The following is a 14,162-nucleotide window of genomic DNA, read 5'->3' as shown; positions in this document are numbered from 1 at the left end:
TTTCTCTCATGGAACTTCCACAGAGCAGCCAGGCCACAGGCACTGGCTGTCCTTATGCTCTCAGGCCTGCACCGAAGCCAGGTCTAAAAGCCAGAACAGATCTGTTCATACCCAGCACCATAACCATGTATCCCAATGCACAGGGGCCATGGAACTTACTAAACGTACAGAATTTACTAAAAGCCTCCCACCATCATATTGCCAGTGCAAGTGGCTTTTTAAAGAGATGCTGGTGTGCACAGCTCCTACCCTCCAAACAAAGAAACAAGTCTGTCCTACTTGAACACCTCAGGGTGTTCACACAGCAGTGAACGATGCACCCTGAAAAAAAACAGATCTACTCTCAAACTTATTTGGACACTTAGGCTATTACAGTGCTCAAAAGCTATATGATCCAGTTGTAAGAAGACAGTTTCAAATGTCCAAGCCAGTTCTCCTGTTTTAATACAGTTTTAATGAACATCAGTCCAAGAGATCACTTGATATATGAGGTACATTCCTTGACCACATATGGCTGTGCTTAAGGAAAAGGACAAACATATAATTAAATTAAATAGTGTAATTTAATTTAGTAGTTTAATTATCAAGTTAAAAAAAAATTATAATTAACTATTAACATTAATGACTTGAGACCTTTTAGAAAGCATGAGTCCAAAAGGAAATATCCACAGTTGGTCACAGACTTGTAGTGTTTCCACCAGCAACAGTCTCTTAAAGGACTATTTGTTCAAGGAAGAAATTGGTCTTCAGTCTGTAAGAGGAAGCTTGGCTCTGCTACTTTGCGTGCTCTTCCAAGAGATAGACAATTAACTCGTAGGTGGACAAGACAATGGCTGTGTTTGGTATCTGCCGGATGAGCTGGGCAAAGAGTCCTCTGTAGAAGGCCAGGTACCCCTCCTCCCGAGCCACCAGCCGGGCTGTCTGCACGAAGGCCTTGTACTTGGTGCCCTCCTCGCGCAGCCGTGTCCGGATCACCTCTGCACGACAGGGAACCAGAGCCCACAGTTACCCAGGAGAAACGTGCCAGACCAGGAAACTCCTGCCTGCAAACCCCAGGGATGGGGAAACCTTCTGGACAGCTGCCAGCCAGCACGCCCAGCCATGGAACCTGGACATGCTGCCCTTCAGGCAAGAGGAAGAGTTAAAGAGGAGTTCTCTTTCATGTGGAATTAGAGTGATTGGCTCACTGGAGCTAATACAGATCTAAATGCTTTACTGATGCTCACAGAATCAATATTGCTCCTTCTACACAACCATGTAATTCGCATCTATTCAAAAAGACTAACATCATTCAGTCCTCAAGTGCTTCCCACAACCTGACCACAAAATCCTGTGGGTACTTACCCAGCTGAGGCTACTGGGGAGAACAGAAACATTAGGCAATCAGATTTTTGGTGGTTTTTGAGTTGTTTTTAAACTAGCAAGTCCCAATTGCCAGCCACATGTCTAACCAGGAATAGTGGGACCAGTACTGAAAATGCCAGTGCAGAAGCCACAGTAACAAGCATTTGGCCCTTCAAACAACTAAGGGTTTTACAGCCCTAGACCCAGCATTTGCCTTGGATTCCAGACAACAGCTGTTGTACTGCACTCATAAATGGAAGGGTTAACATACCATGAGGATAAGCAATACAGGAGGCACAGCCCTTGGAAACAGCAGCAGCAACCATCAGTCCAAAGAAGCTTGTTGAGGTCCTCTCGGTTCCATTAGAAGAAGGGGGCAGTTGGACTTCCTTTAAGTGCTTTTTTAAACTTTCATAAATAGCAAAGCAGATAATGGTCTCCGAAATCCCTGCATAGGAGGCAGTCAGGCCCCTATAGAAACCACGGACACCTTCTGTCTGGTAAACATATCTAGCACACTGCAAAGCATTCATTGGTTTGGAGCCCCTCACTCTAAAAAACAAACAGAACACAGCATACCATGAGTCAAGAAAAATAATTAATATTGAAAAAAACCCTTATGGCTTCCAATACTTTTTATAACTACAGAAATGGTTCTCTAAGTTTTACTCCAAATTTCTCCTAGGAAAGCTGCACAGAGCAGGACTACAATGCACACATTGTACAAGGGTGCACACTTGGCTTTGCTACTTCACTAATACACACTCATAATTCCTTCAGCTCAAGTTCAATCTAGTCTGTCACAGCTCACACCAAGGCCTTAAAAGGCAATAAGCGCTGAAGACACACTGCTTTGTGTCAAACTGGTGATTGCATTTAAAGCCATCTTCAGCAGGCCAAGAGACAGAGGTCTGCTGCATGAGACATGATCCTTCATTTTAAGAAGCAGCAGTCAGTTCACAGGTGCCACCCTGCAAAGTGCTGGGATTAAGTCTTATAAATTATTTATAAAGTTGTTGTGTCTTATAAGATCCTTTTTATCTGACCTAGCATGTCCTTGCAGGAATGAATTTCCATTTTAAGCATTCAGGTTATTAGCAGAGTCCCTTACTGCTTTGATATCCACCAGTGACTGTGAAGCATTCAGCTAAAAGAAATTGCTGTCAGATTCCCTCTGTGTTCTGGATGTGTGGTTAACAGTAACACAGTGGTGAAGGAGGCAAAAGAACATTAAAGCACTGCAGCAGATCCTTATTGCCTGTAGAAGTTATATGAAATAAACTGCTGTGTGTTCATCCCAGTTTGAAGGCAGCACCTTTTCGGTTACCTCCTGAGCAGCCCACCTGTCTGACTGGGATCAGTGGCCTTGGCTGGCTGCAGTAACACTCACCTGTCTGAGCTGGGACCACTGCAGGTGAGGCTGCCAAAAGAGACACAGACTCCACCCTCATGCTCAGCCGCCCACGTGAGCTCTCACAGCCCTCCCACAGCTTCCACCACTGCTGTATCACAACATTCTGCCCTCAACACATTTGTCCTCATCTTCAACCCCAGAACTACAGAGGATTCTGTAAGCAACACAGAGAAAAATAATGCTATGCTAAACTAAAGATTTACAGTGAAACCAGAGGCTGAACCTAGCCCAGCACTCAAGGCAATTCCCACATCCTTCTCAATAGTTTCTGTACCCACACAGAAACATGGCTTGAAAGGTGGAACTGACAGTCAGGGAAAAAACTGGGCAAGACCTATCAAAGCACAAAGAGCCATGAGTAAAACCACAATGGTTCAGTTTTCCAGAAGCTCCTGTAGCCACCCAGAGGCTCCCATTACCCCATCAGTCACTCACTTCCGTTCCAGCTGCATTCTTGTTTTCACCATCCATATAGGGTTCATCAGGGAATTTGTGATAAAGGCTGAAAAAACATGACCAGAAGTGCAGCTGAAGCCAGGCCATTGTATTGCCATGAGCCTTACACCCTGTGCAGTGAGACACTTTCAAAAGCCACACAGGTGCACAGCTTCCAATTTAATGTTAGAATCTAGGAAGCATCAACCCATGGATTATTCCTTTTTGCACCTATTTTAGTATGTGTGTCATGCTCCTAAAGGCTGTTGCAGACAAGATGCCTTCCTGACTGGCTGGATTTGGAACTCCAGCTCAAAGGAAACCCGTGGGGACACAAACCTGAACCGGACTCGTGTTCCCCAGGGCTGTAGGTGGTGCCATTGAGCTGCTCATTAACAGAACCCACCCCTAATTAAGGGCTTACTTTGGGAGTGATTATTTTTAGTGACCACTCTGGTGACTGATGACTGAACTAGGGGAGCTCTTCTGCAGTATTTTTCCTAAAAGAACAAACTAATTTTTCCCAGCCTGGTAGGAAAAATACAACATCCTGAAACAATTTGGCAAAAGCAGTATCAGAAGTTTAATGGTCTTTACTAATATTTTTTCCTTGCATTAAGAGACATGACCAGAGCATTGCAGTTGGGAAAAAAAAAGAAACCATCCTAAATTAGTAAACAACAATCTAGAAATATTTCCATGCTGAACAGAAAAACAGCTCCTCTGTAGACAAGGCCAGCTGCAAACTCCTGGGTTTTGGCATATAGCACCTCAGATTAAGGGCACATTTTCAGCACCTGCCACACACTGGCCTCTGTTCTTGGAATTACAAACATTACCTGCAGAACCTGCAGAACAGATGTGCACAATGTTGCTGTTGGGCACAAACATGCTGTTAAACTGCTCTTTGGCTTTGGAGTAGCATGCAAAATAGACAGCTCTGTGGGGAAAAAAAAAGAAGAAAAGCAATGTAAACCAGACAATGTCAAACTAGACAATTATTGCTCTTTGCCCAGTCCCCTGAAAACCAGAACTCTCTGAGGAAGTCTCCACATGACCACTTCTATCTGCATGGACACGGGGGTTTTTGTTTTCTTTCCTCCCTCACACTGCAGTGCCACAGTTTGACACCCACAGGGCAGGAATATTTCACTGTGGGAGGCACAGGGTGTTGCAGACACCACGAGTGGATTCCATGGAGAAGCAGAGCCCTGGATCCAGAGCCCTGCTGCAGAGGCTACCTGTACAGAAATGGGATTCCCTGCTTCTGTGCGGGGACATCCCACCTAGGAGAGCAGAGAGGGAGCTCACCTCTCTTCAGGCTCCTTTCTGACTGGAAAACTGGTTCTAACTAGTTCAGATTGAGGCAGAGAACACCTGCCAATATCCAAACTGCTAATGAGTTTTATCATTTCCTAGACACAGAGATCCTCAGCCCTGCCAAGAACAGGACAGTCACAGGGAGGGACCTTTGAGGTGCTGTAAGACTTCCAAATACAAGCAAACTTTGTTGCTGCTGAAAGAGGGACACACACCCCTATTGGGGCTGGGTGGCAGCAATGAGACTCCTTCCCCTTCAGCTGCAGTTTTTCATTTGAGAAGAATTTAGGCAAGCAAGGCCCAGAGAGCAACTCCTCTCCCCTGGCATGCAGCTCCCACTCACTGCTAGCGAGGCACTGCTATGTGTCCAAGGGAAGCAGGACATTAGAATAATGCAATTATTAACCTACAGATTTCTCTGCACTGCTTTCTCTTTCTTTTTAAGCTCAGAAGTGGCTCTTTCAATGACTTAGAACTCGAGTATAATTGGCATTCAAGTGCCTTGTTTAGTCTGCACCTTCCAGTATCACAGAAGTGTAAACCAGATTTTTATCAGTATTTCTTGGTGTGTACACTGAGCAGAATGCAGACACATGTCTCAATTTACAGATGGGATAACTTCATGGCCTATTATTTTGAATCACAAATGCACTGTAAAATTTGTGATGGCACCTTAAACACAGCTTTTAGCAAGAGTTTAACTATTTACCTTGATGGTGCAACTCCAACCAGGTTTGGACCCAGTCCTCGGAAGAGTGACCTTGGTCCTTCTTTTTCCAGAATTGACCTTAAAATAAAAAACAAACAGGGAGGGAGAAGACAGTATTTGGATTAAAAGTTAGTTTCTTGTTCTGTCAGGCAGAGAGCCAAAAGACCTACACAAAAGCAAAGACTATGACTTGTGGAGCTGTTAGATTTTAATCTACATGATACACTTCAAAATAAGTGGAATTATACACTGAGTAAAAACCACTGTTCCATAAAATTCAGTGTTCTACAGGCAAATGGATGTCAAATGGCATGAGGTTATACTTTCCATTCTTTGAAAGCTGTCAGGAATTGAAGTTTCATGGAGAACCCAGTGATAGCTGACTCTGATGAACAAAGAATATTTTTTGTGTTCTCTGTATCTAAGCAATTCAGAAGTTTGCTTCCTGCACGGAGACATGGAAAAAGAAATCCTTTTCCCTTTCACAATTACCCAGGGATGTGCTTTTTCCCCCCAAGAAGGCTGAATGTGGCAATCCCACAACAAACAATGTGAGTGCAGTGTGCCAGACAGCAGCTCTCTGAACTGAGCTCACCATGGGAAAAGCAGGCAGGAAATTCTGGGTGCTCTGGGCAGTTCACTGCACCCACGGGAGCTGCAGGCTTTCAGTTTGCTCCCTGGTCACTGGCACTGCTCAGAGTGCTCCCCACAGATCTCAACCCAACCTCCTTAGACAGGAGGAGACACATGAGCTTCTGAAACACTTTTGTTTTCTGCAGCAGAGCTGAACTTTCTGCATAAACTCCTGGGCTGAGTGTTTCCAAGGAGACAGATCCACCAACTACTTGTTCTTTGTCATTTAACAGTCACGACTGCAGCTTCCAGCTGGGCTAACTCATCAGAATCTTAAATGGATTAGACAAAACCTGCCTGTCCTTCTGGAGTGCTTTCCATCAGCAGCAGGCTGAACCTGCCCTCTGGGTTTTCTTTCTATTTACAATAGTCAAGGCCTTTACACTTAACACCTTTAACTCTCACAGAGCTGTTTTACTGGCAGGGCTCCTTCCTTAGCTATACAATTTTCCAAACCATGAGGTCCAAGTCCTGTCCAGTTTGGCAACAATCAGGACTGAGAAAGGGATGAAAGAGTAAAAGCAAGGGACCGAACCTCATTTCTTTCTTCAAACATTTGTATTTTCTCAGGTCATAATCAATAGCATTATCTGCTCCTCACAGATGCTGCCTGCAAGGGAATGACAGCAGAAATACTTTGCTCTCACTTCTCAAGCATCTAAAGTAATCGGGTTGAAAACTTGGCAATACACACAGCTAAGCAATTCCTGAAGTGAAATGAAATCAACATCCCAGTCACCAAATTTAATGAGATTAATAAATATATTAAAAGGCTGACCCATTTAAAACCATTTCTTGTCCCTAAAAATAAAAAGACAACCCTAGAAAAAGATGGGCCTGGAGGATGAATTAAGATCTTTCTGCCTTAAAAGTTATCACTTTCTTTAGTTACAGCTGCCTAAAGTCCAGTGCTGCAAGGTGAAAAGATAGCAAAGGAAAGGGCATTAAAATCAAAGCAACTGGCACTGCCTTATGCATTCAGTCACGAATTGCTCTAGACTCACCTCTGAGTAGACAAAGAAATGTTTGGCAGGGGAGAGCAGGCTGTTTACAATACAGAAACTCAAGTCCCAGAATGACTCCAGCCAGAGAGCTCTGCAGAGAATTTGAATTAGCACTCCAGTGTTATATAACTGTGCAGCTTCTCCCCAGGCAGTCTGCCAGGCGTGCTGGCCTTACATAAAATCATTCAGCTTGCACTGCTGGTCGCTATTTTCCTTGGCACTCCTGCCACCTGATCTCAGCAGGACCTCTGCATCACCCTGGGCTGCCCAAACAAACTCAATCCATCTGCAGGAGGTCTGACCATAAATCCATGGTGCTTTGGTATTAACATGCAGTAGCTGAGATTGTCACAGATGCTGGTAGCACTTTGAGCAGCTGTTAGATAATATCACATTTCCTCTTCTTTATGAACACCTATCTGAAAGGGAGCAGCTAGAGCATCACACACTGCAGGCTGAACCACTCGAGGCTTTTAACAGGGACTAAGGTATAGCCAGGATGCACAATAATGATCAGCAAAGACAACACCTCATAGCAGAGGACAGCTCAGAAGATAAAAGCCCCCAGGATCCCCACAGGACATTCTATTTTAGTGAAGTGGAACTGGGATCAGTGTGCCAGGAATGGTGAATGAGAGGAGGAGCAGCACTCACTTGAGAACACTGAAGAGCCCGGGGGACACAGACGTTGGCCTGACCATTCCTTCCCCACTGATGGTCCCCAGCTGCACCTGGGGGTAGTAGACAGTCCTGAAGGCCAGTTTTGAAGATTGAAGCCTTGTCTTTATCACCTCTAAGGGACACGTAAAGATGGCTCCAACTGTTCCTCCACACCTGCAAGGCACAATTCCAAGAGAAGGCAGAATGTGACAAACGTTGCTGCATGGATGTGCACAGAAATTAATCTGAAGACTGGTCTCCTTACTCCACACTGGACAAGTCTTTGGGAAACAGGCAGCTTTGGCACCAGGCAGGGCAGGCTGTTCCCATGCCCTGGGGAAGGGATGGCTCTGGGAAACAAACACAAAGGTGATACCAGCACCAACAAACATCCCTGACTGCCCATGGGGTCAGGAGACCACTGCCTGCTCCCACGTCCTGGGATGCTGCCTGTAAAACCTTCCATGGCATCCATCTTTCAGAGGCTGCTGTCCCAAAACAGACACAGCCTTGGATGGATTTTTCTTATGGGAAGCAGGAAGCTGCCAGATGAGAACAAGCCACTGGGGATTAGGAGACTAGAGAATGAAAAACATAATATAATTCTTCACCATTTCAGTACTTATGATTAAAGAACTGCCTTCAGAAGCGGCAAATATCAAAACTACACTAAGCTAGGCACTCTTAAGAACAATAGATATCAACTTTTTTTAGGGGGGAAGGAGGGAAGGAAGCAGCAAGGGTGAGGAGGAGGGCTGGCAAACAGAATAATAGGGCAGAAAGGCTCCTAAAGAACAGACCTCCCATACTCTGGTAACAGAGGGACAAAAATGAAATATTATACAGACATGACCCTATAATAGGCATATATTCATCTTAATACAATCAGACTGAGCCTCAAAATAGCACCTTGGGCCAAGAATATAAAGTGTATGAGTCCTAATTTTAATTTTTATCAGTGATTTGGAATGTGACTGGTCAAACTATTTTTCTCTCTGCTGTTGTTCCTCTTAGGTAATTGAATGTTCCTTCTGGCAAACTTTATGATTAAACATAATGCTGAGGTTGGCTAAAAGGTAATATAGCTACATTTTATTACTCAAACACACTGGTATTTAGAAAGACTTAACTAAATATTTCAGGTTTCTTGCAAGGGCATTTACTACAGCTCAACTGACTAGGAAATATTTCCTTTGTTTGCACAAGTGTCAAAGCATGTGATTGCTTCAGAAACTCGTGTTTACTATTTTCCTTAGAAAACACCAGGGGGCAACAACTTAAATCTCTTTGATGTTCATGTGAAATTAAAATTTTGGTAGTTTTCCATGAAAGGGAGATGAATTTAAAAAAACAATTGTACCCTTTTTCTTGTGCATGCATTGCTTGCTAAAGAACATTGCATGCACTAATTTGGGAACAGAGATCCACAGAAGGACATTAATAAAGGTATTAGTGGGTATTTTCTAAAGCTCCTTCCAGACATAACTACCTTACCAAGAGAATCTTTTTTTAAACACGAGGAAAAGGGCAACAAAAGAATGGCAAAAAGATCCAAGCTGTAGCTGCACACCAGCTCATGAATGCAGCTTATTTTGCCTGCAGAACCATCTATTTTATATGAGCAGAAACCATTCACTGCCAAAGCCCCCGAGTCCCCACACGTGCATTAACAGCGTGGCCACCCAGGCTGTGAAACCACAGAAATCCTCAAAAAAACACCCCAGACCACATGGCCGGGGAACACAACTTCCTCACCACAGCTTCAGGTTCTGCAAGATTCTGTCCAAGTCCAGCCCAAACTGTGCTTTTCAAATGCAAATGCACCCACCAGAAGAAACTGCTTTTGTGGAGACTGGTGATAGGATTTAACAGCTTGTTCAGTTCCTCTTCTCGCTGAAAGGGATGGAAACCTAAACTAGGGACAATCCACAATGGCAGGCACTGTAAGAAAGAGCTTTGCCTTCATCCCTTTGAAAGCTTTACAATGTTGACTGGATCACTGAGCTGATGACAGAACAGAGTGCACAGCAGCTGGAATTGTGTCACCTGGCTCTGAAACACCAGTGCTCACAGACCTTATCAGGCCCCTGATTATTCTGTGTACTGAAGCTTGGAGCTGAGCCCTCTGTGGGTCCACACAGCTCAGGAGGAAATGGCTTCAGCTCATCCTTCTCTCTTTTGTCAGGCTTCTCCCATTGCTCACACTTGTCTGAAATGACATTTCGGGGGAAGAGACCCCATCAGGAATGGCTTCTCCAGCAAAACCTTTCCTGTTCTCACAGCTCAGCCATTACCTGGAACAGAAAGTGTCCCCTCACTGCTGCCTTTCCAACTGTGTCTATCCAATACAGACACACATATGTGCAATCAACTCCTGACTAATCAACAGAGCAACTGCAGGTCTGGGGGAACTTCATTAAGGTAATTTGATTGCCTTAATTCCCAATTCCTTTATCTACCAAAGCTCCACTACTGTACATTCAGTCTTCAGTCCCCATTTATTTCACATTAAAACAATATTTTGACAGTAACAATTCATAAATTCAGAGCACTGAAACTTTATTTTCTATTTCTGAACTACCAGCTGCTCAGTCTAGTGACTCCTTGCCCCACAGCTTTTTAGCCTCTCTGGCATATTCTCTCCCACATCAGCTGTCTTCTTGCCTTCCTAGCCCACTCCTTGCCTTTCAGTCTAATAATCCAGTTAATCTATGCAGCCTTTAATAGTTAAGTACTTCTGCTAATGCATATGCAATCCTCTAACACCCAGCATGATGAGTTTCAACAGCTCAGAGTTCATATTGTCAGTGGAACATTTAAGAAAAAAAATAATTTACTTCCATAAAGAGACAATGTTTAAAAAACATGCAGAGGACACACATATCAGAATCCAATTCCCATTTCTCTCTTGCTGACAGGTTTCTACCTGTACAGAGTCCACCCTCAAAGTATCAATGATCTACATTTGAAATAAACCCTCAGCACCCACTAGCACAATTGATAGAGGTGCCAAGAATCTTAATGAAGACTCGCTTCATCAGTCCTAGATTTAATCACTGAGCAATATTCTTAATACAAATATCAAGCCAATGCTGAACGTTAAAGGAAATCCTGCAGAACAAAGTCCTTCCAGTAGAGTACCACCGACAAGATCACAAAGATGATGGAGCTGCCTAGTTACAGCTCGTAACCAGCCTGACACATTTTGCTGTGTACTTGAAATTATATTGATTTTCTAAAACATGCCACATGCTCTAGCATGACATGCACAGCAGAAACAGGAAAGCAGGTTCCACCTTTGATAATTCATTACTGCATTGTCCAGACTGTGAACCAAACACGTTTCTGCACTCTCAGATGCCAAAGGAAACTGAGTTTTAGGACAATACAGACTGTTCCTAATGCTTTAATGTTATTAACCATTCAATCAATTTCCACCTAATCATTTGTTATCAGGTGTAGCTATTCCTGTAAGCATTCCCTGTGTTCCTTGAGCTGCCACACTGTTAATGAGGTAGGGAATGCACAGGAACCTGAACCAGGAGCAGGGTGGGACAGTCAATCCCAGCACGACTCCCAGTCCTGGGCCATGCACACATCTTCAGGTGAACACTGCTTGTCTTCACTTCACAGGTGGAAACATTTCCCAGACCGTTTGTCAGCATCAGCACATTGCTTAACGCTGCCTCTTCTTAGGAAATCCCTGTAGCAACCAGCATTCCTCCAGCTGGGAGAGCAACATGGAGTAACCTCTTTCTCCAAACAAAAAAAACAAGGAACAACTTCAGGGACAGGAGCCCTGAGCTGAAACCACGCTCGTGTGTGTTGTGCAGCTGGGGTATTGCTGTCTCTGCTGCTCCTGAAACCCCCCCACGAGCACCCTTTGGCTGGCTGCTGCCACTGGAAGCCTGAAAAGAACAGAATTAAACAGAAACAGAATGAACAGAAACTAAAGGGCCAACGAGTCTGCCTGCCTGAATAACCTGGTTAATAGGAAACCATCTATTTCAACAACTGGAGAGCACTCTGCAACACTCAAGTGCATTTCATCACTCCCAGCCTCTGAAGTGCTCAACATTCTATTCTGGCCCCTCAGATTATCTCTGGCCTGCCTGCTCCGTGCACACACAAAGACATGAATTACTTCTTAATCCGACACCACAGCCCATCCCCACCTTCCCAAAAACCATAATACCAAGAATGCCTCTACCAAAATTATTTCAAGTGAATGGGCTCCTTTTACATTCTCTGCAAAACAAAGCACCGGATCCTTGCAGAGGGCAGGGTACAATAAATCACCAAGGAAGATGCTGACTTCCAGCACTAGATTAAAACACTGATGAGTTTAAAATTCTTATTTATTTATAATCTGAGGAGTTACATGAGGACACCAGAAGCTCTGGACGGGCGCTGCTACTATCCAAACAAATTCCACGTGTACACTCAGGTCCTGCTTCTGGCCCAGGCTCCAGGTACTGCTCTGATGCAAGTGGGGCAGGCAGAGGGGACAGAGGACTCAGTGCAGAGGCTGCAAGCCAGCAGAAGGGCAGTGTCTCTGAAAAACTTAAGATTTGTTTGGTTTAATATTATATTAAATAAACCTATGGCTCTAGGGACATGTCAGAGGAAACAGAAGTATCCTGTTAAGCAACAGAAAAACCAATGGACTACTATCAGACAGATTTTAACTAACCACAGGTTTCACGTTGGCTTCCTAACTACCATCAGCTGAGAAGCACTAAGGAGTATTCTCTTAGATACTTAGCTGTTAAAAAATGAAAATAAACTATTTCTGACAAGGCCAGAAGTGCACTTAATCTGCACAATGGATGATTAAAACCTGATTTACACCATACAATTATCTGCCTAGACTACTATTAAAAGAACTGGAATAAGTTAATTTTCAAAGACTTTCTGCTGGCGGTTTATGGGTTAGGGCTGTTGCTTTTAGCTTTTAACACAGCAAACCCAACTGGCGGGCACAGCGGGTCTGTCTGTGTGTCTGTCCTGAGGGCACAGCGGGTCTGTCTGTCCTGCAGGCACAGCGGGGTCCGTCTGTCTGTCCCAAGGGCACAGCGGGTCTGTCTGTCTGTCTGTCCCGAGGGCACAGTGGGTCTGTCTGTCTGTCCCATGGGCACAGCGGGGTCTGTCTGTCCCATGGGCACAGCGGGTTCTGTCTGTGTGTCTGTCCTGCAGGCACAGCGGGGTCTGTCTGTCTGTCCATCCCTCGGGCCCAGCATGGTCTGTCTGCCCATCCCTCGGGCACAGTGTGGTCTGTCTGTCCCTCGGGCACAGCGGGGTCTGTCTGTCTGTCCATCCCTGGAGCACAGCGGGGTCTGTCCGTCCGTCCGTCCGCCCCTCACACAGCGGTCGCGGCCCTGCCCCGGTGCCCCGCACTCACCCCCCGGCGAAGAGGTGCAGCAGGGTGTTCTCCTGCGGGCCGCCCGCCATGGCGGCGAGGCTGAGGAGGCTGAGGAGGAGGAGGAGGAGGAAGATGAGGCTGAGGCTGAGGAGGAAGATGAGGATGAGGAGGCCGAGGGCGCTGCCGGCGCCGCCGTCCCCGCCGGGCCGCGCGCCGAACGGGCCGCGCGCTCGTGACGTCACCGGGGGGCGTGACCGCCGGGTGCGCGTGACGTCACGGCGGCGAGCCCGGCCCCGCAGTGACGTCACGGGGCAGCCGAAGACAAAAAAAAAAAAAAAAAAATTTCATTTTAAGGCTCGTCTAACCCCAAACGTGCCGGGAATGTGTGGGGCTATTGCAGCGCTATCGGGGGGTGGGCACAGGCTTCTTATGGCGGCGCTGCTGGTGAAGAGCTGGCAGGGAGGCCTCGGCGCGCACCGAGATTCCCACCAAAACGGTCCCTTTTCCACCAAAATTGTCCCTCTTTCCCCAAAACGGGCCCTCATTCACCAAACCTGTCCATTTTTTTCATCGAAACGGTCCCTCTTTCACCGAAACGCTTCCTTTTCCACCAAAACTGTCCATTTTTCACCGAAACGGTTCATCTTTCACCTTTTCAAAAACTCTCCCTTTCTCACAAAAACGCTCCCTTTTCACCAAAACGCTCCCTTTCCCGCGGGTTCTGCCCGCAGCGCCCTCTGGCCGGTCCCGGCTGGAACAGCTGCAGCCCGGCTAGCACGGCTCCAGCCCGGCTCCAGCCCGGCTAGCACGGCTCCAGCCCGGTTAGCACGGCTCCATCCCGGTTAGCACGGCTCCAGCACGGCTCCAGCCCCGTTAGCACGGCCCCAGCCCGGTTAGCACGGCTCCAGCCCGGTTAGCACGGCTCCAGCACGGCTCCATCCCGGTTAGCACGGCTCCAGCACGGCTCCAGCCCGGTTAGCACGGCTCCAGCCCGGTTAGCACGGCTCCAGCCCGGTTAGCACGGCTCCAGCACGGCTCCAGCCCGGTTAGCACGGCTCCAGCCCCGTTAGCACGGCTGGCACGGCCCCAGCCCCGTTAGCACGGCCCCAGCCCCGTTAGCACGGCCCCAGCCCCGTTAGCATGGCTGCAGCCCGGCTGGCACGGCTCCAGCCCGGCTCCAGCCCGGCTAGCACGGCTCCAGCCCGGTTAGCACGGCTCCAGCCCTGTTAGCACGGCTCCAGCACGGCTAGCACGGCTCCAGCCCGGTTAGCACGGCTCCAG

The 14,162-nt window shown here is 46.6% G+C and overlaps 1 protein-coding gene across 2 annotated transcripts; it reads right to left on the bottom strand.

Moving 5' to 3' along the window:
• Positions 1-426: 426 nt before the first annotated feature.
• Positions 427-13,586, bottom strand: SLC25A33 (solute carrier family 25 member 33). Of its 2 annotated transcripts, none has more exons than XM_085558678.1 (7): positions 13,436-13,586; positions 7,514-7,693; positions 5,223-5,300; positions 4,033-4,133; positions 3,194-3,260; positions 1,616-1,896; positions 427-977 (listed from the first exon to the last, which is right to left on the bottom strand). In XM_085558678.1, exons 1-7 carry the CDS (start codon positions 13,450-13,452, stop codon positions 775-777), a joined length of 927 nt encoding a protein of 308 aa, XP_085414804.1. In that variant the 5' UTR covers positions 13,453-13,586; the 3' UTR covers positions 427-774. The 2 variants fall into 2 exon arrangements, with proteins under 2 accessions (XP_085414804.1, XP_021393460.1); XM_021537785.4 differs by lacking the exon at positions 13,436-13,586 and adding an exon at positions 12,921-13,121.
• Positions 13,587-14,162: the final 576 nt, after the last annotated feature.

Source organism: Lonchura striata, chromosome 21 (genome assembly GCF_050655825.1).
Source record: "Lonchura striata isolate lonStrDom1 chromosome 21, ASM5065582v1, whole genome shotgun sequence".
Lineage (NCBI taxonomy): Eukaryota > Metazoa > Chordata > Aves > Passeriformes > Estrildidae > Lonchura > Lonchura striata.
This window is presented reverse-complemented; position numbering and strand designations above follow the sequence as displayed.